Source organism: Lepus europaeus, chromosome 3 (assembly GCF_033115175.1).
Source record: "Lepus europaeus isolate LE1 chromosome 3, mLepTim1.pri, whole genome shotgun sequence".
NCBI classification, from domain to species: domain Eukaryota; kingdom Metazoa; phylum Chordata; class Mammalia; order Lagomorpha; family Leporidae; genus Lepus; species Lepus europaeus.
The window spans coordinates 24969563-24996514 of record NC_084829.1 but is presented as its reverse complement, the minus strand read 5'-3'; the positions used below and the strand labels follow the sequence as shown (position 1 = coordinate 24996514).

Below are 26952 nucleotides of genomic sequence, written 5' to 3'. Positions count from 1 at the left end.
GTCTTTTAGACACTGAGGGATGACTGTGCTGTGGGTCAGTCACATCACTGGTGCATCCTGTGCAATTCATTTTCCCTCCATAGTTTGGGAAAGCCATGGATTCTCTACAGGGTTTAATGAGTAAGTTTAGTGAAAGTTAAATAGCCATGTAATTTAATGATAACATGAACTTACTGACTTGAAAGGCAGGTTACAGAAGAGTTGCAGGGAGAGAGAGAGAGGGAGAGGGAGAGAGGGAGGGAAGCCTTCTGTCTTCCCAAAAGAACTTTTTGAACTCTGTCAGCCATCTTTTTTCTTTATTTCTTTTGCCTTTCTTTTCTAATGAAGTGTCATTGGTCATCCCAGCAAAATGTTCTACTCAAAAAAATTCAGAGCTTCCGGTGGGAGTGGGCATGTTGCTGACTATTGACTTTAAGGGAATCTTTAAGATTTGTCATCAAAACTCTTGGTGTAGAAGCAAGAATTCTGGAAATTCTGCTTGTTCATGAACAAACTGCATTTTTGATGATGCAAATAGATTTTTACGTTGTTGTGTTATCTTAAGGTTTTTCACTAATAATATTAGGCCCTCATAAAATGTACTTGTGGCAAAAATGAAAATCCAAATGGTAATTCTCAATGCTAATGAAGGCATCATGAAACAAGCACTCAGATGTTACTGGAGGGCATGTACACTGAGGAAGGACAGTTTGGCAGTGAGTAGCAAAAGCTTGCAAATAAATAACTTTTGACCCAGTGGTGCTGTTTCCAGAAATTTATCCTAAATTAATTATCAAGAGTAAGTGCAAAGATTTCTGTGCAAAGAACTTTTGTTTTCGCAAATTTATGTTTTAAAATAATGAAATACTCGATTGCAATGCAAATGCACTAATGATAATGGAATGGGTAAATAAGAAATTATTATACAGTATTGAAGTCATGTTTAATGACATGGGAAAATGTTCATAAGATTGTAACTTTTAAAAAGAACAGAAAGCTGTACTTTTTAACATTTCCCACTTTTTACATGAATATTCTGTATTCATAGAAGCTGATGTAAGAATAGAGTATACCTTAAATGTCATCCCACCATTTGGACGTCATCAGGGGTTGGGTTTATGTGTGAAGCTATCCATTTTTTAATCAGAAAATGCCAACAAAAGTTACTTTTAAAAGATATTGCCACAAGGGGTGGGTGTTCAGTAAGTGTAGAATGTCCGTAATTTTAAGATTGAGTTTTGGAGATTGGTGGTGCAACACTGTAAATATACTCAAAAATGGTTAAAGTGATAAGTTTGATGTCTTATTTAGCAAAGCTAAGAATTTCAGAAAATGTCTGTTTTATGCCAGTTAAAATTATGAATAATTTGTGAAGAAAGAATGGGGAAAATGTTTAATTCATGTGTATTTTGTCCATCTGGCTGGAAGAAGCAGAAATGCTGGTGTAGGATAGTGATGCAGGCCAGCCTATCATTTTGAGCTTGTTTTTGCTGTTTTAATTCTCTGGGGTTTGGAAGTTCTGCTTGCAGGAGCTGCCTGTTTGTGTCACTTATCAGTTCCAGGCATGAACCGGTACTTCCAGCCTTTCTACCAGCCCAATGAATGTGGCAAAGCCCTGTGTGTGCGGCCAGATGTGATGGAACTAGACGAGCTCTATGAGTTTCCAGAGTATTCCCGAGACCCCACCATGTACCTGGCTTTGAGAAACCTCATCCTTGCGCTGTGGTACACGAACTGTAAAGTAAGTTGGGTGTCAGCTGTGCACACAGATCAGGTGCCTTGCTGATGGAGAGGAGCTGCCTGACCTGGGGATGGGACTCCTTAGCCTCAGCACTGTCAGTATCTAGGGTGGGACATTCTTGAGGTGGTGAGGGCTGTCCCACGCAAGGCACAGTGTCCAGCGTCATCCCTGGTTCTTTCCACTACCTGATAGTAGCACTTTCCAAGTGTGACAACTTCGTGCAGGTTGATTATCCCTTACCTGAAGTACTTGGGACCAGGAGTGTTTTGGATTTGGGCTATTTTGGGGTTTTTGTTTGTTTGTTTTCAGATTTTGGAATATTGCATAGACTTTACTGGTTGAGGATCCCCCAAATCTGTTTAGATTGTGGATTTTTGTATTAGGGATGCTCGACCTATATGAGGAAGGCCACCACTTCAGACCATATTTAGTTGGAATGCAAGTGTCTAGTGAGTAAGGGTTAGGTGCAAGGTTCAGTCCACAGGGGTCCAGTGATATGCTAGAGGGGAGAACAGAACACCAAAGATCGGATTAGAAACCCCTGACAGCAGGGGTTCAGCTTTATTCACCTGTGCTCCCTCAGTCAGCCGAGACCTGTGATGTTCTCTCTGTTGGGGCTGAGTGAATGTTACAGGCATCACACAGCACTCACTGGGAAGGGGTGAAGGTAGACGGAGATGGGAGAGCAGAGTAGGAATGTCAATTTTTAAAAGTTTTTAAAATGTAGTTATTAGAGTGACACAGACATAAAGAGGCAGATTTTTTTTCCATTCTCTGGCTCACTCCCCAAATACCTACAATAGCCAGGATCCAGGAACTCCAGCTGGGTCTCGCTCACAGGTGTTGGGAACCAAACTACTTGAGGAACCAACCATTGCTTCCTCCCAGGGTGTGCACTGCAGGAAGCTGGAATCAGAACTGAAGGCAGTACTTGAACCCAGGAATTCTGATGTGGGATATGAGTGTCCCAAGGGCTTCACAGTCACTGTGCCAAATGCCGTATTTCTTAAAATTAATTTTTAAATTCACAAATAAAAATTTTATGTTTATTGTGTACAATGTTTTGAAATATGTATACATTGTGAACTGTCTAAATCACACAATACATGTATTACTTCATTTTTTATGATGAAAACACTTAAAATCTACTCTCAGTGATTTTCAAGGGTAGAATATACTGTTATTAACTATAGTCACCCTCTTATACAACAGATTGCCCAAATGTCTGCCTGTAACATATTTTGATCCTTTGACCAACATCTCCCCCACACTGCCTCTCTTCCAACCTCCTAGAAACCCCTTCTACTCTGTGCTGCTTTTTTTTTTTTAAGATTTTATTTATTTGAAAGAGTTATACAGAGAAAGGAGGAGAGGAAGAGAGAGAGAGAGGTCTTCCATCCACTGGTTCATTCCTCAACTGGCTACAATGGCCAGAGCTGAGCTGATCCAAAGCCAGGAGCCAGGAGCCAGGAGCCTCCTCTGGGCCTCCCATGCAGGTGCAGAGACCCAAGGACTTAGGCCATCTTCTACTGCTTTCCCAGGCCATAGCAGAGAGCTGGATTAGAAGCAGAGCAGCCAGGACTCAAACCAGTGCCTATATGGGATGCCAGCACTGCAGGTGGTGGCTTTGCTTGCTATGCCACAGTGCTGGCCCCTACTCTGTGCTTTTATAAGTTCAATTTTTTAGATTCCACATATAAGTGACATAATGCAATATTTGTCTTCCTGTGAGTGGCTTATTGGTCCTCAGGTTCATCCATGTTGTCACAGATGTCAAGATTTACTTTTTTATTCAGGCTGAATACTATTCTGTTGTGTGTGTATAGCACACTTTATCCATTCATCTGACACTTGGGTTGATGCTATGTCTTGGCTATTGTGACAAGTGCTACAATGAACGTGCAGGTGCAAGTCTCTTTGACATTCTGATATCATTTCCTTTGGTTATAGGAGTATACTCAAACGTGGGATTCCTGGGTCATTTGGCAGCTATTTAAAAATTTTTGAGGTGTCTCCACTGTCTTCCATGTGGTTTACTGATTTATATTTTGACCAACTGTGCAAGAGTTCCCTTTGCTTCACATTCTCTCCAGCACTTGTTAACACTTCATATTTTTGATACTAGCCAGTCTAACCAGTGAGATGATATCTCATTGCGGTTTGATTTGCGTTTTCCTAGTGATCAGTGATATTGAGCATTTTTTCATATATGTGTAGGACATCTGTATGTCTTTTGAGAGATGTGTACTTAAGTCCTTTGTGCATTTTTTAATTGAGTTATTTGTTTCCTTGCCATTAAATTGTTTGAGTTCCTTGAGATGTTTTTTAACAGCTTGGTTTCATTTCCAAACACAGGAAGCTCTTACTCCTCAGAAATGCATCCCTCACATCATTGTCCGGGGTCTCGTGCGCATCCGATGCGTTCAGGAAGTGGAAAGGATACTTTATTTTATGACGAGAAAAGGTCTCATCAACACAGGCGTTCTCAGCGTGGGAGCCGACCAGTGTCTTCTTCCTAAAGACTACCACAGTGTAGGTGATTGTAGTTTTAGCAGTAACCCTGCCACCACTCGTGATAAGTGCCAGTACATTCCTGTTACTAACATGGGTGAAAGTCACGTTAGCATTCTAAGACTTCAGAAGCAAGAGTTCTGTAGAATGTGTGTTTTTCCCAAGCCCTGCTTCTCCAGACTGTAGAAAAAAGAGAAGAGATTACAAAAGACGAGTACCGCCATATTCTTTAGGAACATTCCTTTCTAGGGACATGAGGAAAATACAAACTCTTGCTGCTTGGCAGTTAGTATCTTCTAGAACAACTGAAACAGAGCATTGTTATCATTGCTGTCCTTAGGAGTTTTTTCTTTCTTTTTTTTTTTTAAAGAAATCTGTCATCATAATCGGGGCTGGTCCAGCAGGATTAGCAGCTGCTAGGCAACTGCATAACTTTGGAATTAAGGTAAGATTTTTTGGAACATGTAGGTGGAATCAGATGGTTAACTGCTTGGTGGATCTAAATTTTCTAAGACTTAGAAAGTAGTTCTGATTTTAGTGAAAAATGTCTTTACACTGGCCGGTGCCTTGGCTCATTTGGCTAATCCTCCACCTATGGCGCCGGCACCCCGGGTTCTAGTCCCGGTTGGGGCACCAGGTACTATTCCCGGTTGCTCCTCTTCCAGTCCAGCGCTCTGCTGTGGCCCGGGAGAGCAGTGGAGGATGGCCCAAGTGCTTGGGCCCTGCACCCGCATGGGAGACCGGCAGGAAGTACCCGGCTCCTGGCTTCGGATCGGCACAGCGCTGGCCATGGCGGCCATTAGGGGAGTTAACCAACGGAAGGAAGACTTGTCTCTCTGTCTCTGTCTATAACTCTCTCTCTCTCTGTCTCTCTCTCTCACTGTCTAACTCTGCCTGTCAAAAATAAAAAATTTAAAAAAATAAAAATAAAAAAAGAATAAAAAAAGAAAAATGTCTTTACACTAGATCCTTTGAAATTGATTTAATAAGGAAAAATAGAGGAAAAATACAAGAATACTTCAAAAAGGTCACGAAAAATGGAATGAAAGGATAAGTTTATTTGGCTGCAAAAAGTTTGAAACCCAGGGCCAACATTGTCACGTAGTGAGTTAAGCCATCACCCGCGGTGCCGACATACCATGTGGGTGCCGGTTCGCGTCCTGGCTGCTCCACTTCCAATGCAGCCCCCTGCTAATGCACCTGAGAAAGCAGCGGAAGATGGCCCAAGTGCTTGGGCCTCTGCACCCACGTGGGAGACCTGTAAGAAGCTCCTGGCTCCTGGCTTTGGCCTGGCCCAGCCCCAGCCGTTGTGGCCATTTGGTGAGTAAACCAGGGGATGGGAGATCTCTCTCTGTCTCTTTTCTCTGTCTCTGTCTCTAACTCTGCCTATACAAGTTAAATAAATATTTAAAAGAAAAAAGGTTTGAAACCCATACAGTTTTTTCATAATATGCATTTTCTGGGTCAGTGTTGTGGCATAACAAGTTAAGCCACCACCTGCAAAGCCAGCATTCCCCCATATGGGCACTGGCTGCTCCACTTCCAGTCCAGCTCCCTGCTAGTGCACTTGGGAAAATATGGAAGATGGCCCAAGTCCTTGGGCCCCTGCACCTACTTGGGAGAACCGAATGAAACTTGGATCCTGACTTTGGCCTTGGCTATCCCCAGCAGTGTAGCCATTTGGAGAGTGAACCAGTGGTTGGAAGATAGATATCTCTATGTCCCTTTTGCTCTCTTTCTGTATCTATACCTTTCAAATAAATAAAAATCTTTTAAAAAATTAAATGTGAAAAAAACAAAAAACAGTATGCATTTCCCATAAACTTTTTGAAGACCCAGTTTTAGACTCTAATGAGCAAGTCAGAGGAAATCCTAACTAGAGCCAGAAGCTCTTCACTGTTGTTACTAACAAACAGAAATGACTGGGGAAGCCCTATAAATTCACCATCTCTTGTGTAAAAGTTTCTGAAATAGCCTGTTTGATCCACTTGGGCAAATCTAGGACACCCCTTGAATCTTACTCTATAAAAGGAGACCCTTTGCTTGAGAGAAAGAATAACTTTCCTTTTTTTTTTTTTTTTTTTTTTTTTTAAGATTTATTTATTGGAAAGGCAGAGTTGCAGAAGAAAGAGAGACAGAGATATCTTCATCCACTTGTTCACTCCCCAAATGTCTGCAATAGCCAGGGCTGTGGTAGGCCAAAGCCAGAAGCCAAGAACTCCATCCTGGTCTCCCACATGGGTGCAGGGGCCTATGTGCTTGGGCCATCATCTGCTGCCTTCACAGGCACATTAGCAGGCAACTGGGCTGGAAGCAGAGTAGCTGGTTCTAGAACTGGCAGTCTAATATGGGATGCCATTATCACAAGCATCCTAACCTGCTACACCACACTCGCAGCCCCTGAATTTTTTTGAGTTTTAAAGTGCTATACCTTTTTAAGGTAACTTATTTCCCCAAGATGGGATAGAATAACATACTGTTCCCTTGTTTCAGTTCAAAATTAGAGTAGACAGTATCAACACAATTTTAGTGATTCAGGGTCTATCACTAAATTCATTCAAATTTAGACTCCTGTGATTTGCTAGGTCTTAACATCTTTCTCCTTTTGCAAAAAATACTTACTTTATTAGGACGTTGGTTGTCACTGAAACCCAAAGTATAAATTAAAGCCGGCGCCGCGGCTCACTAGGCTAATCCTCCGCCTTGCGGCGCTGGCACACCGGGTTCTAGTCCCAGTCGGGGCGCCGGTTCTGTCCTGGTTGCCCCTCTTCCAGGCCAGCTCTCTGCTGTGGCCCGGGAGTGCAGTGGAGGATGGCCCAAGTGCTTGGGCCCTCCACCCCATGGGAGACCAGGATAAGCACCTGGCTCCTGCCATCGGATCAGCGCGGTGCGCCGGCTGCAGCGCGCCAGCCGCAGCGGCCATTGGAGGGTGAACCAACAGCAAAGGAAGACCTTTCTCTCTGTCTCTATCACTGTCCACTCTGCCTGTCAAAAAAAAAAAAGTATAAATTAAGTAGAATTAGTCTTTTCATTATTTTCTATCTGGCTAAAATACATGACACTATTTTTTAAAATTTATTTTCATTTTTTATGTGAAAGGCGGAGAGACAATGAGAGAGACAGAGAGATCTTCTTTCTGTGCACTGGGTCACTCCCTAAATACCTGCAACATTTTGGGTCTGGCCCAGGCCAAAGCCGGGAGCCCAGAACTGGTCTGAGAACCAGGTGTCAGAGATCCAGCTACTTGAGACATCACCTCCTGCCTCCCAGAGTTGTAATAGCCAGGAAGCTAGATTGCTCACTTGAGCCAGGCACTCCCGTGTGAGATGCCAGTGTCCCAAGAGGCAGTTTAACTACTGAGCCAAATGTTTGCCCTGACACTTTTTTTTCCACACTATCTTCTGTGCAAGATGATTTTTTAGACACTATAAAAATTGAAAAGAGTTTGTGCAAGAGGTTTCCTGTTGTGGAATGGTAGCCTTGTCTTGGGTTACCTATATAGCCTACAAAAGAAACAGTTGGATTTATAGGAAATGTGCTTACATTTTGAAATATTTTCTGCATGATATTTCAGCTTTAGATATTAGGGCCACGGTTTGTTTTTTGTGTTTTACTTGAGAATCCTACAGATAATATTACAGGAAGGTTATTAATAGTTACCTAAAGTCTAGGGAAGATGTTTTTTTAATCAGTCTTCCAAAACAAGCTAGGAATAGATGATTTTGTGTAAAATTGCAGTCAGAGACAGAGGGTAGAACTATAAATCGTAACATTTTTGGTTTGACAAGGTGCAGAATTAGCCTGAGAAAGAATGTCCAGGACCCCTCTGATTCTCCTCTTGGCCTCTGCCTCTGATGAGGCAGATCCCCAGCAGACCAGCCCCACCCGGCACATGGGTGGGAAATAAATTCCTCTGGGGAATGTGAGGGATGCCAACTCTGAACGCCGTCAACAGTGTGAAGTAGTGTTTTGAGGGATTCAGAAATGAAAGGACTGACCTTGCAGTGAGTAGCACTCTCATACGTCCAAGGCAGCCCAGGGCAGTGTGGCACTTTGAATCCTGGGACTGCCGGCAAGACCTGCCTGTCCACTGGAGAGCAGCTGTCCTGCCACTGGCTTTAAATTTTTGGAGACAAAAGACCCTAAGTGTGGGACCAACTTGGTCAGGCCTGCAGAGAGTGGCACATGCTCTTTTTTAAAACAATAGTTGTGTCTTATGGAAGTTAGGCCTATTTGCAGTGCTAATGGAATTTTGCCATATTCGTAGGTATTTCATCGAAGAAATCGCCTCCTTAACCTAGTTTTTAATTGTGTCTCTTAATTTTTGGAATACTATGTAGTAAAAGCTTTCAAGGTGTGCTTTACGTGTTAGTTCATCAGATATTATCTGAGAGGAGCCAATTTGAGGGTTTCCTCAGTGGACTGCTCACTTCTCTTTGCTAGATTCTGGATTGATTGATTGTTAACACTGTTAAAAATTTCATTTTCATTTTATCTGAAAGGCAGAGTGAGCAAGTGAAAGAGAGAGATCGAGATAGAGAGAGAGAGAATCTTCCTTCTGCTGCCTACAACAGCCAGGGCTGAGGCGGGCTGAGGCAGGCTGAGGCATCTTAAGCCAGGAGCCCTGAACCCAATGCAGGTCTCCCTTGTGGGTGGCAGGAACCCAAGCACTTGAGGCATCATCTTCTGCCTCCCACTGCACGCACCAGCAGGAAGTTGCATCAGAAACAAGGGGGCCAGAACTCCCAACTGGGTCCACCAACGTGGTGTATCCTGATCAGCATCTTAGCTGTTGCACTCTACTTGTCTTCTCTGGTTGTTCGTTTGGGACATTTGCTTTGGCTTCTGTTCCCACTGCCTTCTTTTTAACATGGTTTCTGTAGAAATGGAATAAATCCACTAAATCTGGAGGTTATTGGACAGTGTCCTTCTACCTTTTTATATCAATGTGTCTGCTATGACTGACTGTACGATTTAGCTGCCCTGGTTTTCTTTTTAGGTGACTGTCCTGGAAGCCAAAGACAGAATTGGAGGCCGAGTGTGGGATGATAAATCTTTCCAAGGTATCACAGTGGGAAGAGGACCCCAGATTGTCAATGGCTGTATCAACAACCCAGTAGCACTAATGTGTGAGCAAGTGAGTTTAAGATTTTATTGTGTGCTTAAGAATGTTGGACTACCATAGTTTAATGATCTGTGATTGTTTTAAAATTTACTGTATATGGGTGAAATAGTCATCTTTTCATTTGATTATTGTTTATAGCCCTTGCCTGTATTACTGCCAAACAAGGTTCTTTTTACTTTAAAAAAATTGAAAAAAATATTTTTTTGTAGATAAAGAAAAGCAAAATTGTTTGTGTGTAGTGTTAACATGCTCTAACGTGATAACATACAACAGTCCCTTTGTCCCTTTGCAGAGGAAGTAAAAACAGTTATGCTCTGCCTTTTCAAGAAGGTAGAACTAGAAGGCATAGATGATTTTTTTTCCTTCTTTTTTTCAAGAGCTTTTATTTTATTTGTGTAGTATTTGTAGATCACTTGATTACTTCACAATTTCATGGTTGTCAGATTTACCAGATAAAACTACAGGCTTCATAATTATATTTGACATTCAGATAAACAAGTAATTTTTTAGTACAAGTACGTCCCAAATATGACATGAAATATTTTGTGTGCGGTATTTGGTACATACTTATACTTTAAAAATATGCATTATTTATCTGAAAGTCGTATTTAACTGGGCATCTTGTCTTTCATCTGGCAACCTCATGTGGTTTCTTTAAAGACCTGGTAGGCCCAAGGTTTTTTCTGAAAGATTCATTGATGATAAATTCAGTGTTGGCTTCAGTGTGAGTGTTTGCGTGTGTGTGTGTTCACTTACAAGAGGAAGTACAATGTTGAGAGTAAGAAGGCCAGGTCGTGCATGCCTCTGAAGTGTTAGCCCGGAAGGCACAGAGTGCATGGCCTCAGCGCTGTTGCTGTCACCCTTACACTCCTGTGGAAGTGCTGTCCTGCAGATTTCATGCGGCTTTCCTCACTGCTCGCCATTCACCACCATGCACTTTCAGCCTCGGTTTTCAGCTCCCAGGCCCTCTTCTCCATGAGAGCTCTAATTTCAGTTTAGAATCTGTAAATATTTTTTCCAGGAAAAATTTTCACCTTCTTATTCTTATTATTTTGAAGCTTGGCATCAGCATGCATAAATTTGGAGAAAGATGTGACTTAATTCAGGAAGGTGGAAGAATAACTGACCCCACTATTGACAAGCGCATGGATTTTCATTTTAATGCTCTCTTGGATGTTGTCTCTGAGTGGAGGAAGGATAAGACTCAGCTCCAAGATGTCCCTTTAGGAGGTATGGGGAGAATGGTGTTCTGATGGCGCCATCCTAGTTTCATGCTAACCTAAGGTTGATCAGCAGTAGCGTCGTTGGTTCCTGAGGTTGGATGTCTGCAGTGGGGAAGGTCTCTGAGCAGTCCTGTCGTTCTGATGAATTCTCCAGTCTGCTCCTCAGAGGGGAACAGAAGTTCCCCAGGCACCCTTTACATGTGTGTGAGAGAACACACATGAGCCTTACACAATTCTTTGTATAATTTTAAATTTCCCAGAGGAACTTACTTTAAGAAGACGTGAGGTAAGCCCTGTGTGAGTAAACTGCCACTCTGTAAAGTCTTTTCTAACTAAAACTCTGTGTGCCAGGATGTCTTCAGTCTTCTTTTTTTAGGTTTTTTCAATGCATTTTGCTTAAGGATTCAAGAATGTATATTATAATTTAAGAATTTTAATTCAAAATCTTTCATCTTTGGTACTTAAACCAGAGCTCTTTAGGAATGGGACTGCCTACACTGACTTATTTCATACAAGTGCCAGCTGAGATTTTACTCTTTTGCTAGTTCCTTGTTTTTATTATTAAATATTTATTTATTTAAAAGGCAGAGTTGCAGAGAGAGAGAGAGGTTCCCTTCTCAAATAGCAATGGGCAGGACTGGACCAGACCAAAGCCAGGAGCCAGGAGCTTCCTTTGGGTCTCCCACGTGGGTGTAGGGGCCCAAGCACTTGGGCAGTTATCTTCTGCTTTCCCAGGTGTATTAGCAGGGAGCCAGATCAGAAGGAGAGCAGCCACAGCACTAGCCCTCTTTTTCTTCATAAATTAATATTTATTTAACCTGTCATTTTGTGACTTGAACTTATTCAGTTGTAGTTTTTGGAGACTTGTTGGAATTCCTTAAAGTGTGAACTCAATTTGGAAAATGTTAATTTGCTTCAACTCTGTGTCTCTTTGCAAGGGTTCTCAGACTGATAGACATTTCATCACTATTGCAGATAAACTTAGTGGCAGCCACTGTCTTATTTTTATCCTCCCGCTTCCCCTAATTAACCCACCTCCTCTTACCCTTAGTGAGTGCTGGCTGGCAAACCATAAAACAGAACTTTATCAGAAACACTGGGATGTTCACAAAGTTAATGGAAAACACAAATTAAAAGATAAATTTATTTTGGTGCAAAAAATGTTTACAATCCATGTATAGACTGTTCATAATACACATTTTCTATGAACTTTTTTGAAGACCTCCTTCTATATACACGGATTTCAAAAAGTTTTTGCACCAAAGTAAACATTTTTAAATTCCATTTTCTGTGAACTTTTTGAAGTGCCTACATATATTCCAAACAGCAGGGAATATTTAATTAAATTCACTTCCCAAACAATGTGGTAGGTTGTTAAATTTCCTGGCACTGAGATCAGTTGTCAGGCTGACTTGAAGGCTATTTCCAGAATTTTGTTAGTATTTTGCACCTTCGTGATCATCACTGACTGGCATTTTCTTTACATTTCATTCAGAGTCACCAAATAAAAAAGTTAGTGGTATTGCTTTGCCTTGGCCTTACTTTAAAAAAGCTATTAAGGAGGGCTTAGCAATACTTACTGTTTTCAGTAATTGTTTTATCTTATTAGTAAAATATTAATGTATTCTTAAAAGCCTTAATAATAGTGCACACATTTCTACAGAGGTTATATCTACATCCTGCTAATCAGTCTCTCAGCTGTGTGAAATCTCACCTTATTCACACATTGGTGAAAAAAGACAAATATTTAAGAAGCTAGATTCCATTTCATACAGCATGTGTGCTAAAGCTTTTAAATATAATTAAATAGAATTATATAGGGGTCGGTGCTATGGCGCAGTGGGTTAAAGCCCTGGCCTGAAGCGCTGGCATCCCATATGGGCGCCAGTTCGAGTCCCGGCTGCTGCTCTTCTGATCCAGCTTTCTGCTATGGCCTGGGAAAGCAATAGAAGATGGCTCAAGTCATTGAGCCTCTGCACCCACGTGGGAGGCCTGGAAGAAGCTCCTGGCTTCAGATCGGTGCAGCTCTGGCCATTGCAGCCATCTGGGAAGTGAACCAGTGGATAGAAGACCTCTTTCTCTGTCTCGACCTCTCTTTGTAACTCTGTCTTTCAAATAAATAAAATAAATCTTTAAAAAATAAATAAATATAATTACATAAAAATTACATCAAAGCCTTTCTCAATCTGTTTAAACTTTTATATTTTGTTTTAACCATCTTGGTTCTTCCCCTTCCACAAGACTGGTAGGAATAGGATTGTTCCTGAAACACTGGAAGTGGTAAAAAGCCTGGGGGTCTGGGAACAAAAGCCCAACACAAATTCAGAGGTCCCATAGACGTCTTCCATGTTAGAATTTAGTGTAAGAACTGGAAATTTTGTTGTAAATATTTATTTTCATTTTTGTTTGAGAGAGAGCTTTCATCTGCTGGTTTACTCCCTAAATGCCTACAGTAGCCAAAGCTGGGCCAGGCCAAAGCCAGAAGCCAGGAAATTTAATCCAGGCCTCCCACTTGGGTGGCAGAGGTACCATGAGCCATAATTTGCTGCCTTCTGGGTGTACAGGATCAGAAACCCAGCAAGCGTTCATATCAGGCATTCCAGTATGGGATGCAATCATCCTAAGCAGTGTATTAACAGCCATGACAAATGCCTTCCCCAATAATTAAAAATTTTAATGAGAACTTGGAGTTGTAAAAAAGAATAAATGTTAACCAATACTCAGGTGTGTTTATAGTCACATTTGGATTCTGTAACATTTGTGTTAGATGGTTGTCATCACTGGAAAAGTTAAAAGTAGTACACTAAGATGCTTCAGATGTGAAGCCAGAACTCTCCCGCAGCCACCCAAAAGGGAATGCGAGACAGTGATTAGAATGACTTCACAGAAGTTATATAATTAAAAATTCTAGGGGTGGGTGTTCACAGACTGGTGAAGGTGCCCAAGTACCACATTGGAGTACCTGGATTTGATTTGCAGCTCTTAGATTCCAACTTCCTGCTAATGGCGACCCTGGGAGGCTTAAATAGTTGCATCCCTACACCTGGATTGAGTGCCCAGCTCCTGGCTTCAGTCCAGCCCAACCTGGGCCATCGTGGGCATTTGGGGAGTGAAGGAGCATGGTCTGTCTTGGTATCTCTCTGCCTTTCAAAAAATAAAAAGTTCCAGAGTGTGTTTATATTGATAAGACAAAGAGAAGCTAGAGACTTGCAGTGTACTGGGGCATACTGGACCATACAAGATAGATCTGGGGGTGTGGGGTGGCAGGGGGAGAGTGGGAGCAGCAATCCTACAGGGTTAGAATTTACCAAGGAAAGATCTGGCAGCAGAGCCTGTAAATGGGCAGGTGGTTGTCACTTCTGAAAGGTTACCATGTGCTAGCCTTGCCTCCCCGTGGTTTTTGGAGGGAACTAAAGACATTGAGGCTGACAGCTGGTGTGGTGAGTCTGTAATGGAGTATTCTGGTTGGGAAAGGTGACAGCCAGCAGTTATTCTATACAGGCCTCTTAGCTGACATGAGGTGGTATAAGAACCTGACTTCCAGGTGATGGCAGAGGGACCGGACAGGGATGGCAGTCCTTTCTCTGTAAGTCAGGAGGATGTATATGTGCAGGGATACCTTTTCTGTATCTTAAGCAAAATAAGAGACAGTTTGTAAGCAGAAATGAAACATTGTTGAAGATACAGAACCCACAAGCTTTGTTCCCATGTGAAGTTTCACTTCCTGAGAGAAATCAGCCCTAAGAAGAGATGCTCTTCCTCCCGTTTCCTGGGGAAGAGATGTGGGAAGTTCTGGGTTTTGCCAAGTGCGGGAGGTTGGAAGCAAAGTAGGCGGAATGGGGAATCCTGTTAAAACTGTTTCTCCTGCTCTGACCCGTTCCCCTTATAGAAAAGATAGAGGAGATCTACAAAGCTTTCATTCAGGAATCGGGCATCCAGTTCAGTGAGCTGGAAGGACAGGTGCTTCAGTTCCACCTCAGCAACCTGGAGTACGCCTGTGGCAGCAACCTCCATCAGGTGAGGTTGAGCGCCGTGCAGCATGCCCTTCGCCAAGGTGTGTGCTGCACATCCTGTGTGTTTTGCATGTCTGAACGTTGAACTTGGATGGTTTGGGAAAACGGAAGAATGGTCTGCTGCCTGCGAGTGTGAGAGCATGTGAAACCTGCAGTGGTTTCTTTTGTAAATATATTTTTTAAAGAGCAAGAGAAACCCTTACTGTGCCTTTAAAGCAAAGGAAGAACCAGAGGAAGCATTGCTCTTGGGCGAACCTGGGTGGCCAGGGCCTTGCCCTTGGACTGCCCGGTTTCCTGCCCTGTGCATGGGTCTTTTTTTTTTTTTTTGACAGGCAGAGTGGACAGTGAGAGAGAGACAGAGAGAAAGGTCTTCCTTTTGCCATTGGTTCACCCTCCAATGGCCACCGCGGCCGGCGCGTCTGCGGCCGGCGCACCGCGCTGATCCGATGGCAGGAGCCAGGTGCTTCTCCTGGTCTCCCATGGGGTGCAGGGCCCAAGCACTTGGGCCATCCTCCACTGCACTCCCTGGCCACAGCAGAGAGCTGGCCTGGAAGAGGGGCAACCGGGACAGAATCGGTGCCCCGACCAGGACTAGAACCCGGTGTGCCGGCGCCGCAAGGCGGAGGATTAGCCTAGTGAGCCGCGGCGCCGGCCCTGTGCATGGGTCTTGCAGGCATTCTGGGTAGCTGTGGAGTGTGAAACTGCTGTCAAGAAACCACAGTACCGCGTCCTCGCCGTTCTGGTCTATTAATCTCACTAAAATAAACATAAGCTTGTGTAACTCATTAAGCCAACGCCGCCCCCTCTCCATCTTCAGTGGACACTCCACAGAGGAGTTAGTTTGTCCTCTTTGGTACCTTTTCAATTCCATTTGATTCCAAGTACTGAGTGAAATCACACTGCATTTTTCTCAAACCCAGCTGGGTATCCACCTCTGTAGAGTTTCCATGCTGAAGACAGATAGTTGGCATATTTATAAATGGAGCTGACCAAATGCAGCCTTACCGTCATGGAATTCCGGTTTACCAGAGTTGTCAGTGTATAAAGTCAGCTTTTGTTTTCACCAAGGGTTGGTACCCACACTCAGATCACATAGACCTCTTGTTCTAAATGAAACTTTTCGGTGCATTACTGGGAGATTTTCTTCTCGTGGACACCGGAAACTACCTGGGCTTCTGGCCCCAGGGTTGGCAGCCCTGTCCTCCCTGCCTTGGGTGGCCATCAGACTCAGGCTCAAGGGTTTTCACTTCTGAGTTCCCAACCTTTCCCATCATTTCCCAGGTGTCTGCTCGCTCCTGGGACCACAATGAATTCTTTGCCCAGTTTGCTGGTGACCACACCCTGCTAACACCTGGCTACTCCGTAATCATTGAAAAGTTGGCTGAAGGGCTAGATATACGGCTCAGATCTCCAGTGAGTATGGATGGCAGTGGGAGGCTCTGGCTAGCCTTGTTCTGGAGGGAGGTGAAGTCCAGGGCCTGTGGCATACTCAGGAGACCACTGGAGGTTTTGACATCAGCCAGTGTCTTCAGCTACTTTTGTGCTGTGGTCACAGCCCTTGATCATAGCGTTGGGCCATGTCAGTTAGGGTCACTGATGTTTGGAAATAGTACTGGCCCAGGTGCATTGTCCTTAATCACAGAGTGGTCAAGTTGCTGTCAACCTCCCTAACCCAATGCAGGTATTTTCACTTTGACATTTTCCCTTTAACTCTGTTCCAGTGCCTTTGTAGTATACATTACTGTAATCCTAGAGGTGATTATCTTCATATACATTTCAGTTTAAAATAATTTTCCAAGTTCTTTTTAAAATAATTTCTTATTATGTTTATGTATTTGAAAGGGAGAACAACAGATAGGGAGAGAAAGAGAGCTCTCTTCCATGCACTGGCCACAATGGCTACATGGCCACACTGGCTGGGGCTGGGTCAGGCCAAAGCTAGGAGCCAGGAATTGCTGGTACTTGAGCCATCACCTGCTGCATTCCTAGGCAAATTAGCAGGAAACAGGATCAGAAATGGAACAGCTAGAAATTTAACTGGTACTCTCATGTGGGGTGTCAGCATCACAAGTGGCAGCTACCCATTGCACTACAATGCTAGGCCCTATATTTTCCAAATTTAACATTGCTTATACATTTTAAGTCCCTGAGTTCCGCTCTAGCTATTGTTCAGATATTTAAATGCCAAGTAATGGTTCCCCAAAGCCTTGGAAGTGTAAACGCACATCATAGGAGAATCAGAAAGGATCCTGGATCACATGGTTCCATCCCTCATTGTCTTTCATAATTGCTTTTCTTGAGCAGGTGCAGAGCATTGATTACACTGGAGAGGAAGTGCAAGTCACAACTACTGATGGCACCGGGTTTTCTGCACAGAAGGCAAGTGCTAGGATCCTGCTGGAGGGGGCGAGGGGGCTTGTCGAACTGATGAGTTGCGTGTCTCCACTGTATAGATGGGCCCACCTCCTTTCTAACACTATACTTGTAGAGACTCATGGCAGCTGGAGTTCTGAATGGTGTACCTCAGGGTTGAAGAGAAAAAGACATTTGGAATGGACATCTGGTGTGGTGGTTAAGATGCTGCTTGCAGGGTGGGCATTTGACCCAATGGTTAAGATGTCACTTGGGACGCTCACATCTCATGTTGGAGTGCCTGGGTTCAAGTCCTGGCTCCACTTTCCATTCTAGCTTCTTACTGAAAGTCTATCCTGGGAGGGTTTCTGCTACCCATGTGGGACACCCAAATGGAGTTCAGAGCGCCTAGTTTTGGCGTAGTCTAGCTCTACCTGTTGCAGGCATTTGGGGAGTGAACCAGCAAATGGGAGATCTGTTTTGTTTATGTGTCTGTCCCTCTCTCTCTCTCTTCTCAAAATTCAAAAATGTATAAATAATTACATGACCTTTAAAAAAAGAAAAGTTCCTTTGCCAAGTAAGTTTGTTAAGGATTATAAGCTGTACTCCACCCTGAAGTCCTACACTAGAGAAATTATTTTACTTTAATTCTGTACTCCCCAAGTTTGTGGTTTACTGTCAAATCCTTCTCAGATCAAGCAGTTCTGTGTTTTCATCTTTAAATTTTAAGAAGTTCTTTCATATGACCTGAACTTGCTGTACAAACTTGAGTAGTGGACAGTACAGGTACAGCTGAATCCAGTACCTGAAATCACACCTGGATTTGTAATGTGTTAGAGAACAAAAACACGTAATTGGGGTAGAAGAGAGTTAATAAGCTGTGAACATCGATTTCAATTTTAGTTATGTCTGAAGTAATTATCAAAAAATATCACTGCTGAACCATCACTGGTTCCTAGACTGGCTGTACTATCCACTCTTCAGTTGTCTAAAACTCGTGTCATGCTCCCTGACGTTTGCAGTACTTGGGTTGTGTACATGGAGACGGCAGGTCTCGGGCATGAGCTGGGTGGTATCCTGATACCCCTGCCATTAGCCAGTCTTGGCTGCTCAGTCACGGGGAGGTGCTCACAGAGAGGTTGCAAAACCCTCCGCAGAGACTCTCATTGAATCGGTCTGGTCATGTGTTTGAAGCGTTTGTGAAGGCTCTCAACTCAGCATCTGGTTCTTCAGCCCTGCTAAGGGATCTTAAGTCCACTCACTTGAGGCCCTACAACAGATTGTTCTCACCTGAAAAAAACTCATATTGCTTTACCCTGATGATTGCAGCATGCATCCAAGGTTGGGAACCACTGATTCGTGCGGTATCTCACGAGCCCCTGATATCTAAGGTCCTTATTGGTGGTCATTCCGTCTTTTTAAATACCACCTTTTAAAATTGTGGGCTGGGGGGCTGGTGTTGTGGCTTAGTGGGATAAGCTACCTACCACCTACAACACCAGCATCCCATATGGGCACCGGTTCCAGTCCTGGGTGCTCCACTTCCTATCCAGCTCCTTGCTAATGCACCTGGGAAAGCAGCAGAAGATGGCTCAGTGCCTTGATCCCCACACCCACGTGGAAGACCTGGATGGAGCTCCTGGCTTAGCCCTGGCCATTATGGCCATCTGGGGAGTGAACCAGTGGTTAGAAGATCTCTCTTTCTCACTGTCTTCTCTCTCTCTCTCTAGCTCTGCCTCTCAAATAAATAAAGCTAGGGTCTCCCATCTGGGTGCAAGGCACCAAGAACTTAGGCCCTCTTCCACTGCCTTCCCAGGCCAGTAGCTGGAAGCTGGTTCAGAAGTGGAGCAGATGGGTCTCAAACCAGTTCCCATATGAGATGCCAGTGCTGCAGGCAGAGGCTTAACCTAATACACCACAGTGCTGGCCCTAATAAATGAGTCTAAAAAAAAATGAAGGAAGTTAAATTGTGGGCTGGGGCAGATGTTTGGCTAGCGATTGAGACACTGGTTAAGATGCCTGTGGCCACAGCAGAGTGCCTGGGTTCCATGCCTGCCTCTTGCTACTGACTCCAGCTTCCTGCTTGTGCTCAGCCTGGGAGGCAACAGGTAATGACTCAAGTGATTGTGTTCTTGCCACCATGTGAGACCTGGATTGAGTCCCCAACTCGTGGTCATTTGGGTGTGGGTCGGGTGGTGAACCAATGGATAGGAATTGTCTCTTTGCTTGTCAAATTTAAGTTTAATTAATTAACTAAATTATAGGTCATCTGATGGTCTGGTCTCGGTTCTGTGGCTCTGCCTTTTAGTGTCCAGGATACTGGTTACTCTCCCCTGCACAGCCCCTGCCATGGGCGCACGCGCCTTCTTCCCCTGCATGGCCCCTGCCGTGGGCGCACGCGCCCCCTTCCCCTGCACGGCCCCCGTGCAGTGGGCACATGTGCCCCTTCTAGAGAAATCAGGCCACAGCTGCAGGCCATGCTTTGAAATGTTTAAAGCAAATATGTTGACTTTTCTGTAGCCTGCACATGTCACCGTTTGTCCTGGACGTGTACCCACACTTGTGAGTGGAGGCTTTCCAACCCACAAAGCTGTGCCAGGCCTCCTTGGCTGCCTCCACTGCCAGCCAGCTCGAGTTCCTGACTAGAGTGTGTGGCCACTGTTTGCCTGCTTACCCTAGTTCTTACACTTTTGAAAGCTTTAGAAAACATCTAGATTTTACTTATTTTTCTCACAGTTCTTACATGCAGCTACTTCAGAAAGTTAGGAAGAGAATGGAATTAGAAGATGTTTATTTCGGTGCAAAAAAAAAAATGAAATCCATGCATAGTTTTTCATAATATGCATTCTCCATGAACTCTTTGAAGACCCCCTTATATGCACGGATTTCAAAATTTATTGGTACCAAAATGTACTCTATTTTCCACAGACTTTTTGAAGTCCCTTTGTATATAATCAAACTGGGTAGTTGTTTTTGTGTGTATGATACTGGTGTTTTGGCTTGGGTTTTGTTGTTGTTGTATGATAGCTAACAGCTGTAAATACACTATAAACTTCTTGAACATAGAAGAAATGTTTTATACTTGATAAAGTTTTCATGTGACAGAAACTATGAAGAACTCAGAGCTTCCTATGATCCTGGACATGGGGATTAAGCCAAGTAGGAAATCTCGGATGAGGGCCAGAGTAGATGTGGGTGAGCCCAGGGTTCTGCCAGGGTTCGGTCATCCTGCTGTGGTACCCGGCACTGCAGGTGCTGGCCAGACTCCCTTGCAGCGGTGGTTGTCAGCAGCTGGCCAGCCCACTCGCCTGGGACTCGGAAGGGATTATATGGCTTTCGCTTCCCTGCCGCCACCTGTGCTGCCAAAAGACGGTGGCCTAGGTGTTGGGTTCTGGTACAGAGTTAGTAGAGGCCCCTGAGTCCAGCGCTTCGGGACAAGGGAGCCAAGAGGCAGGGCATGTGGCCTGGTGCAGGTTGTTCTGTGGAGGTTGATTCTGAAGAGGTGCCTCAGCTGTGGAGCCAGACACTTCCTACCTGTGTGGTGAGGGAGCAGTTTTTTTACTTTCGGAATCAGTCATGAAGGCTCAGCTTGGCATCTGGTTCTTCAGCCCTATCAGGAATCCTAAATCTACCCACTTGAGACTCTACAATAGATCACTTTCTCCTTAAAAAAAAAATCATATTGCTTTACCCGATTATATGAATTGCCAGTGTTTGCAATGGTGTTGTATCACTAAGGAAGCAAATTGACAAATCTTGGAAGTTTTGGTTTTAAGTATTACCCTAGTCCTTTAAGGTTAGTGGGATAAATATTGTCTCCATTTTATAGATTTTTTTTGGGGGGGGGGCAGAGGTAAGTGGTGGGGCTTGGCTGCACATTAGTGTGTCTTAAGAGTGATATACAAAGTTTTTCTGATTCCATATGTGGTACTGGTTTTCACGACTGGGACCTGCTGACTCTTCTGACCATATGACTTATGAACCATAAGATGTATTTTATTTATTTGAAAGGCAGAGTGACAGAGGACAGAAAAGGTCTTCCATCCACTGGTTGACTCCCCAAATGGCCACAGTGGCCAGGACTGGGCCAGGCTGAAGCCAGGAGCTAGACGCCAGAAATACCTTCTGGGTCTCCTATATGAGTGACAGGGGCCTAAGCACTTAGACCATCTTCTGCTGCTTTCCGAGGGACAGAAGCTTTCCGAGGGACAGAAGCAGGGAGCTGGATTGGAAGTGGAGCAACTGGGACTCCAACTAGCACTCTAATATGGGATGTCATCTTGGTGCCTGGTGGCTTAACCCACTGCACCACAACACTGTCCCCAGCTATAAGGATCTTAATGCAAATTTCTCTGTGTGGATGCCACTTCTGTTCAACCCAGGCTTTCTTGTGCAGTGAACAACCTGTACAATTGCCCATGGCAGCCCTTGTTCTTACCAGTCAGTGTAACAACATGGAATGTTGACAATCTCATGGCTGGCAACAGTGCTGAGGTTTTCCTGGAAATGAGCCCACAGAGCAACTGTGGAGTTAGAGCCTTTTGCTGTGTGTTAACTGTGTTGTTTCCCCCAGGTATTAGTCACTGTACCGCTGGCCATACTACAGAAAGGTGCCATCCAGTTTAATCCGCCATTGTCAGAGAAGAAGATGAAGGCCATCAACAGCTTAGGCGCAGGCATCATTGAAAAGGTGACAAATGACAGTGGCCTCAGCACAAAAGGGGTTAAAATCAGACACAGAGAGTTAACTTCTGATTGGGGGGAAGGGGTGGGTTGTCTTTGGAGCCAGGTAAAATTCAAAGATTTCTTCTTTGTTGGGAGTCATGGTTTCTGAAGAATACAAAAGGCTAATTGCAAGCAAAAGGAGGAGAGCTGGTTGAACTCTGTGACTTCTGACTTCAGAATAAATCTTGTTACTCGGAATTTGAATTTGCTTTAAAGCAATTCTCAATTCTTTCCCCTGCTTTCCTCGCCTGCCTTCCAGCCATTGGCCTCGGTGGGGACAGGGGTTCACCTCCCCTGCTTTTAGTCTCCTTTAGCAGGACTGGCCGTGCGTGGCAGACGTTTTGCTTCCGATTAGCCTGCAGGTTGTCAGTGAGTTCCACCTTTGTGGGAGGATGGAATGGAGGCTCTCAGAGACCAGAGACGGTGGGGGACTGGTGGGAGGGATTCGGTGTGCTGCTGTTTGGGACATGGTTTTGGAGTAGAGCCACCTCTTGCTTCTCAGAAACTGCTCGATTGCCTGAGGTTTTGATAGCAAGAGACACTTAACCGTCTCCCTCTCGTTTGCCTTCCAGATTGCCTTGCAGTTCCCTTACAGATTCTGGGACAGTAAAGTACAAGGGGCTGACTTTTTTGGGCACGTCCCTCCTAGTGCCAGCCAGCGGGGGCTTTTTGCTGTGTTCTACGACATGGATCCCCAGGTACAGATATGTGGGCGATGTGGTGTGCACTCACTGCTCAGAGCTCGGCAGTCACACAGGCATCCAGCTGAATACTGTGGGACTGCTTGATGTGTGTTCATAATTGGGCAGGAGGGGAGCACTGGGACACTTGCCTACAGACCCCAATATTTGCCGTACTTTTTAAGGCACTACTGTGGCTTCCGAGACAGGCACTGGTGCTTGTAGAAGTAGTTACTTCAGGTTGACAGGGCGTTCTTAGGGAGAGCCTGTGCCAGCACCACAAACCCAGGGACTTCCTGAGGGTTCCCCAGTGAGCTGTGAAGGGTGGGACGTGGTGGTCCAGGGGAGGGGGTCGTGGTGTCAGTAGAGTGGAGAGGTAGGGGAGAAAGGACGGACCTGCAACTTGAGAGCCACGTGACACCCCCTGTTGTTGAATTGCTAGCACGTGAAAGAGAGCTGTGGTCTTCTGCTTTCACTTTCAGGAGACTCAGCGGTTTCACATGACAGGGCAGGCGTCTGCTGCAGCAGATTAGATGCTGCTTGGGATGCCTGGGTACCACATCTAAGCGCCTGGGTTCAAGTCTTGCCTCTGCTTCCAATTCTGGCTTCCTGCCAGTGCAAACCCCGGCAAGGTGGCAGGTGATGGCACAAGTACGTGGGTCTCTGACCACCCCTGTGGGAGACCTTGATTGAGTTTCTGGCTCACAGGTTTAGCCTGCCATAGCCCTGGCTGTCAGACATTTGGGAAGTAAACCAGTGGATAGGAGCCCTATCTGTGTCTGTGTCTGCCTCTTGAATAATTAAAGAAAAATGATACAAGACTATTTTTAAAAAGTAGTTTTTCCATAGAAGCCAAGGACAGAATTTCTTTATCATGTTAAGGGTTTCTTCCCATTATTTTTCCCATAGATCCCCATTCTCAATCTCTACTTCTTAAACAAGGTTTGCTAAGTGAGCAGCAGGGGCCTCTCAAGTGTTGGGCCAGCAGGGGGCGGCAGAGTGGGTGGGTGTGTGAGGGGAATGAGTCTGTGGCACTGAGGTGAGGATAAGGGGCAGTGGGAAGCGGTGTGATTGGCTTTGTGCGACAAGCCCCTTGCCTCTTGGGAACTGAGCATTTGGAAGACTTCAGTGACCTCCTGTCCCTGCCGTGTCTCCAGAAGCAGCAGAGCGTGCTCATGTCCGTGATCGCAGGGGAGGCGGTGGCGTCCCTGAGGACCCTGGAGGACAAGCAGGTGCTGCAGCAGTGCATGGCCACCCTCCGGGAGCTGTTCAAGGAGCAGGTCAGAGGCCTCGGACGAGAAGGCGGTGCCTGCTGTTCACTTCGATGACTGCAGCGAAGCAGCCACTGAGCGGGACGGGGTTACCTCCCTGTACTCACGACCCACCTGAGCGTCCTTGGGCTGCTTGAGCTGGGCCACAGCCTGAATGGCTCGGGCAACCAAAATCGTCTTGCAGTTCTAGAGGCTAGAAATCTAGAATCAAGGTGCCGGCAGGGCCAGTTTCCTGAGGCCTCTCCTTGGCTTGCTGTCTCCTCCCTCCGTTTTCACATGACCTTGGCCTCTGCATGTCTGTGTCCTTATCTCTTCTAAGACACCAGTCAGACTGGATCAGGCCCACCCTTACCTAGTTTAATTTAATTACCCAGTGAAGACCCTGTCTCCAAATAGGAGTCACACTGTGAGGCGCTGGGGGTTAAGCTTCAACATGAGCATTGGGTGGCGGCTGGGGTGGGGGAGCACAGCTCAGCTCACCCTGGAAGAGTGCCTGCCATGTCCTTTTACACAGCTGTCTTCCTTTCTCCTCCTCACAGCACGCACCTGCTCCCTTCTCTCCTAGGGATGTAAAAAGCTCCTAGTTCCTGTGGATTCTGTCTGCTCAAACCCTAGAAGCTTTGACTACTGCTGTCCTGAATCGTCTTGTGCTCTGCATATACAGACTTGCTCTTTTCTGTCGTCTTCAGTGCGTGCCAGATCCCAGCTGACCAAGTGGCACAGCCTGGCATCTTTATAAAGCCATAGCCTCTGTCTTCCCCAAATAAAGGAGCAGGCCGGCGCCGTGGCTCAACAGGCTAATCCTCCGCCTTGCGGCGCCGGCACACCGGGTTCTAGTCCCGGTCGGGGCACCGATCCTGTCCCGGTTGCCCCTCTTCCAGGCCAGCTCTCTGCTGTGGCCAGGGAGTGCAGTGGAGGATGGCCCAAGTGCTTGGGCCCTGCACCCCATGGGAGACCAGGAGAAGCACCTGGCTCCTGCCATCGGATCAGCGCGGTGCGCCGGCTGCAGCACGCTACTGCGGCGGCCATTGGAGGGTGAACCAATAGCAAAAGAAAGACCTTTCTCTCTGTCTCTCTCTCACTGTCCACTCTGTCAAAAAAAAAAAAAAAAAAAAAAAAAAAAAGAGCAGAAGTCACTGTGGAATGATGAAGTCACGTAGAGATTCTAGGGGACATCCAGCTGGGGTACTGATTCCATAGCAGAAGCTCAAGCTAGTGATGTGATTGTGTCACATTGGTCCCTAGCTGGGGCTTATGTCTAAAAACTTGCCCTAAATTAGTGTTTGGAACTGAGCAGTTTCCAAAGAGGTTTTTCACAGGCATGCTTGTCCGAGGCCAACTGACAAAACTGTTTTAATGTGGTGAATGTGAAACCCATCCTTGTCCTGTTCCATGGAGAAGCCTGTTAGGGATCCTGGCTCAGTGCCCTCAGCTTCCACTCTTCCTCCCTCCCTGTTTCTATCTGGCCCAGTGACTCCTCTCCTGCCAGTCTCTGCAGTTGGCCCAGGGCAGGGAGCTTGTGCCTGTGGCAAAGGGTGAAGTCCAGGTGTGTGGGTGTTGTGTGAGGGTGGGGAGCACAGGGAGTGCTGCAGAGTGAACTCTGGTCATGGAGGGAGGTTCAAATGCCTGCCTGATTTGGGTGGCACCATGTGTCTAAATCTCTTGTCTTATGATCTCTTTCTGCTGGACTCAGGAGGTCCCAGATCCCATAAAGTATTTTGTCACCCGGTGGAGCACAGAGCCGTGGATACACATGGCGTATAGCTTTGTGAAGACATGTGGAAGTGGCGAGGCCTATGACATCATTGCTGAAGAAATACAAGGAACCATCTTTTTTGCTGGTGAGGTATGGATTTTTACTTTTAATTATGCCCAGTTAAAAAGCCAGGTGAAATAGTGTTGAACTCAAAGCAGCAGCCTTCTCAACATCCTCTACTCCTGAAGGCAGCATTCTTTACTCTTCCAGCTATTCCAGATTTTCTATTTGTATTTTGTGTGTGTGTATCATATGGGGCACCTTAAAAAGTTCATGGTAAAGTCCAACTTGAAGCATGAATTCACATTGGTGCAAAGGTTTGAAAGCCACACATGGTTTGTTAATACTGCATATTTTGAAAAGGAATTTTTGTGCCAAGACACTTATTTTTGAGGCACAAACAGCATGGGCATGATCACAGGCTCCCATCTGCTGCTGTACTCCTCAGATGCCTACAAGGCTAGGCTGTCAGAGTTGGAGCCAGGAGCTCAATTTACATCTCCCTTGCCAGTTGCAAGGGACCCAACAACTTGAGCCATCACCTACTGCCTCCCAGGGTATGCATTAATAGGAACCTAGAATCCAAGCAGAGCTGAGGCTTGAATCCAGGTACTCCAATATGGAATGCAGGTGTCCCAAGTAGTATCTTAACTACTAGATACTGGGCCCCCCAAAAGTGATAAATTTATTTTTGGCTTTATCTTCCAAGCAGTTTTTCTCATGTTCTTTGGTAATACCCTCTTCTTGCTTCATAACTTGTTTCGTAACTAAAGTTATTGGGGCTTTTGGCTGTTTTCTACTCCCTCCCTGCCTGGTTCCCTCAGGGTTCCTATTATGATTGTCTCTGCCTGCTACATGTCCAAATGCCCAATCCTTGAATGGCAGCTTTGGGCCATGCATTTAAAAGAGCCAGCTGCTTTAAAAAATTAAAATTCCTTACTAACATGTGAACTTCCGTATTTTTGAAAAGCTACTGGAAAGCGCCAGCAACTGGTGGCTGGATCCCCAGACCACTGTGGGAGTGTTTACTTTCTCTGTGTGTTGGAAGCTCCTTGCATGCGGATAACTGGGTTAGGAAACATGACCTAAATCCCCACCAGAAATGTGTCCCGAGGCCGTGACTTCAGATGCTCTGCTGGCAGTGCCCACTCCAGCTGTGATTTCTAAAAGAACGCCCTCTTACAATCAGATGACTTCGATCATGCCTTGGCCTGTGAAGTCAGCTCTGCAGGAAGAGCATAATGGCTGCGTGCCTGGCAGCAACTGTCAGCTGCTTCCACGAGATGGCCATTTCTCTTTAATACAATTACTACCTCACCTCCTTGTAAAAGCCTGTTTCTCTAAGGTTTCTGCTACTGCCACATTTATCCCCCACTAGTAGTTTGGATTCCTACTGACCCCACCATTCATTGACATTTTATGTTTTCCTTTCCTACGCAGCCATCCATTTATGTGACTTTTAAAAGATGTATTTGTTTGAAGATTCACTCCCCAGATGTTTAGAACACCTGAGGTTGGGCCAAGCCTAAGCCAGGAACTGTCTGGGTCTCCCACATAGGTGGCAGGGGCCCAAGTA

The 26952-nt window shown here is 45.3% G+C and overlaps 1 protein-coding gene across 1 annotated transcript in view; it reads left to right on the top strand.

Moving 5' to 3' along the window:
• Positions 1-26952, top strand: part of KDM1B (lysine demethylase 1B) — a 55464-nt gene that overhangs the window by 25730 nt on the left and 2782 nt on the right. Inside the window, exons 9-20 of the mRNA XM_062185394.1 lie at positions 1536-1720; positions 4076-4252; positions 4602-4676; positions 9231-9368; positions 10415-10586; positions 14469-14596; positions 15874-16005; positions 16897-16971; positions 21518-21634; positions 22242-22367; positions 23507-23629; positions 25314-25466. Coding sequence (XP_062041378.1) covers positions 1536-1720; positions 4076-4252; positions 4602-4676; positions 9231-9368; positions 10415-10586; positions 14469-14596; positions 15874-16005; positions 16897-16971; positions 21518-21634; positions 22242-22367; positions 23507-23629; positions 25314-25466 — 1601 coding nt within the window. The remainder of the gene's footprint in view (positions 1-1535; positions 1721-4075; positions 4253-4601; positions 4677-9230; positions 9369-10414; positions 10587-14468; positions 14597-15873; positions 16006-16896; positions 16972-21517; positions 21635-22241; positions 22368-23506; positions 23630-25313; positions 25467-26952) is intronic.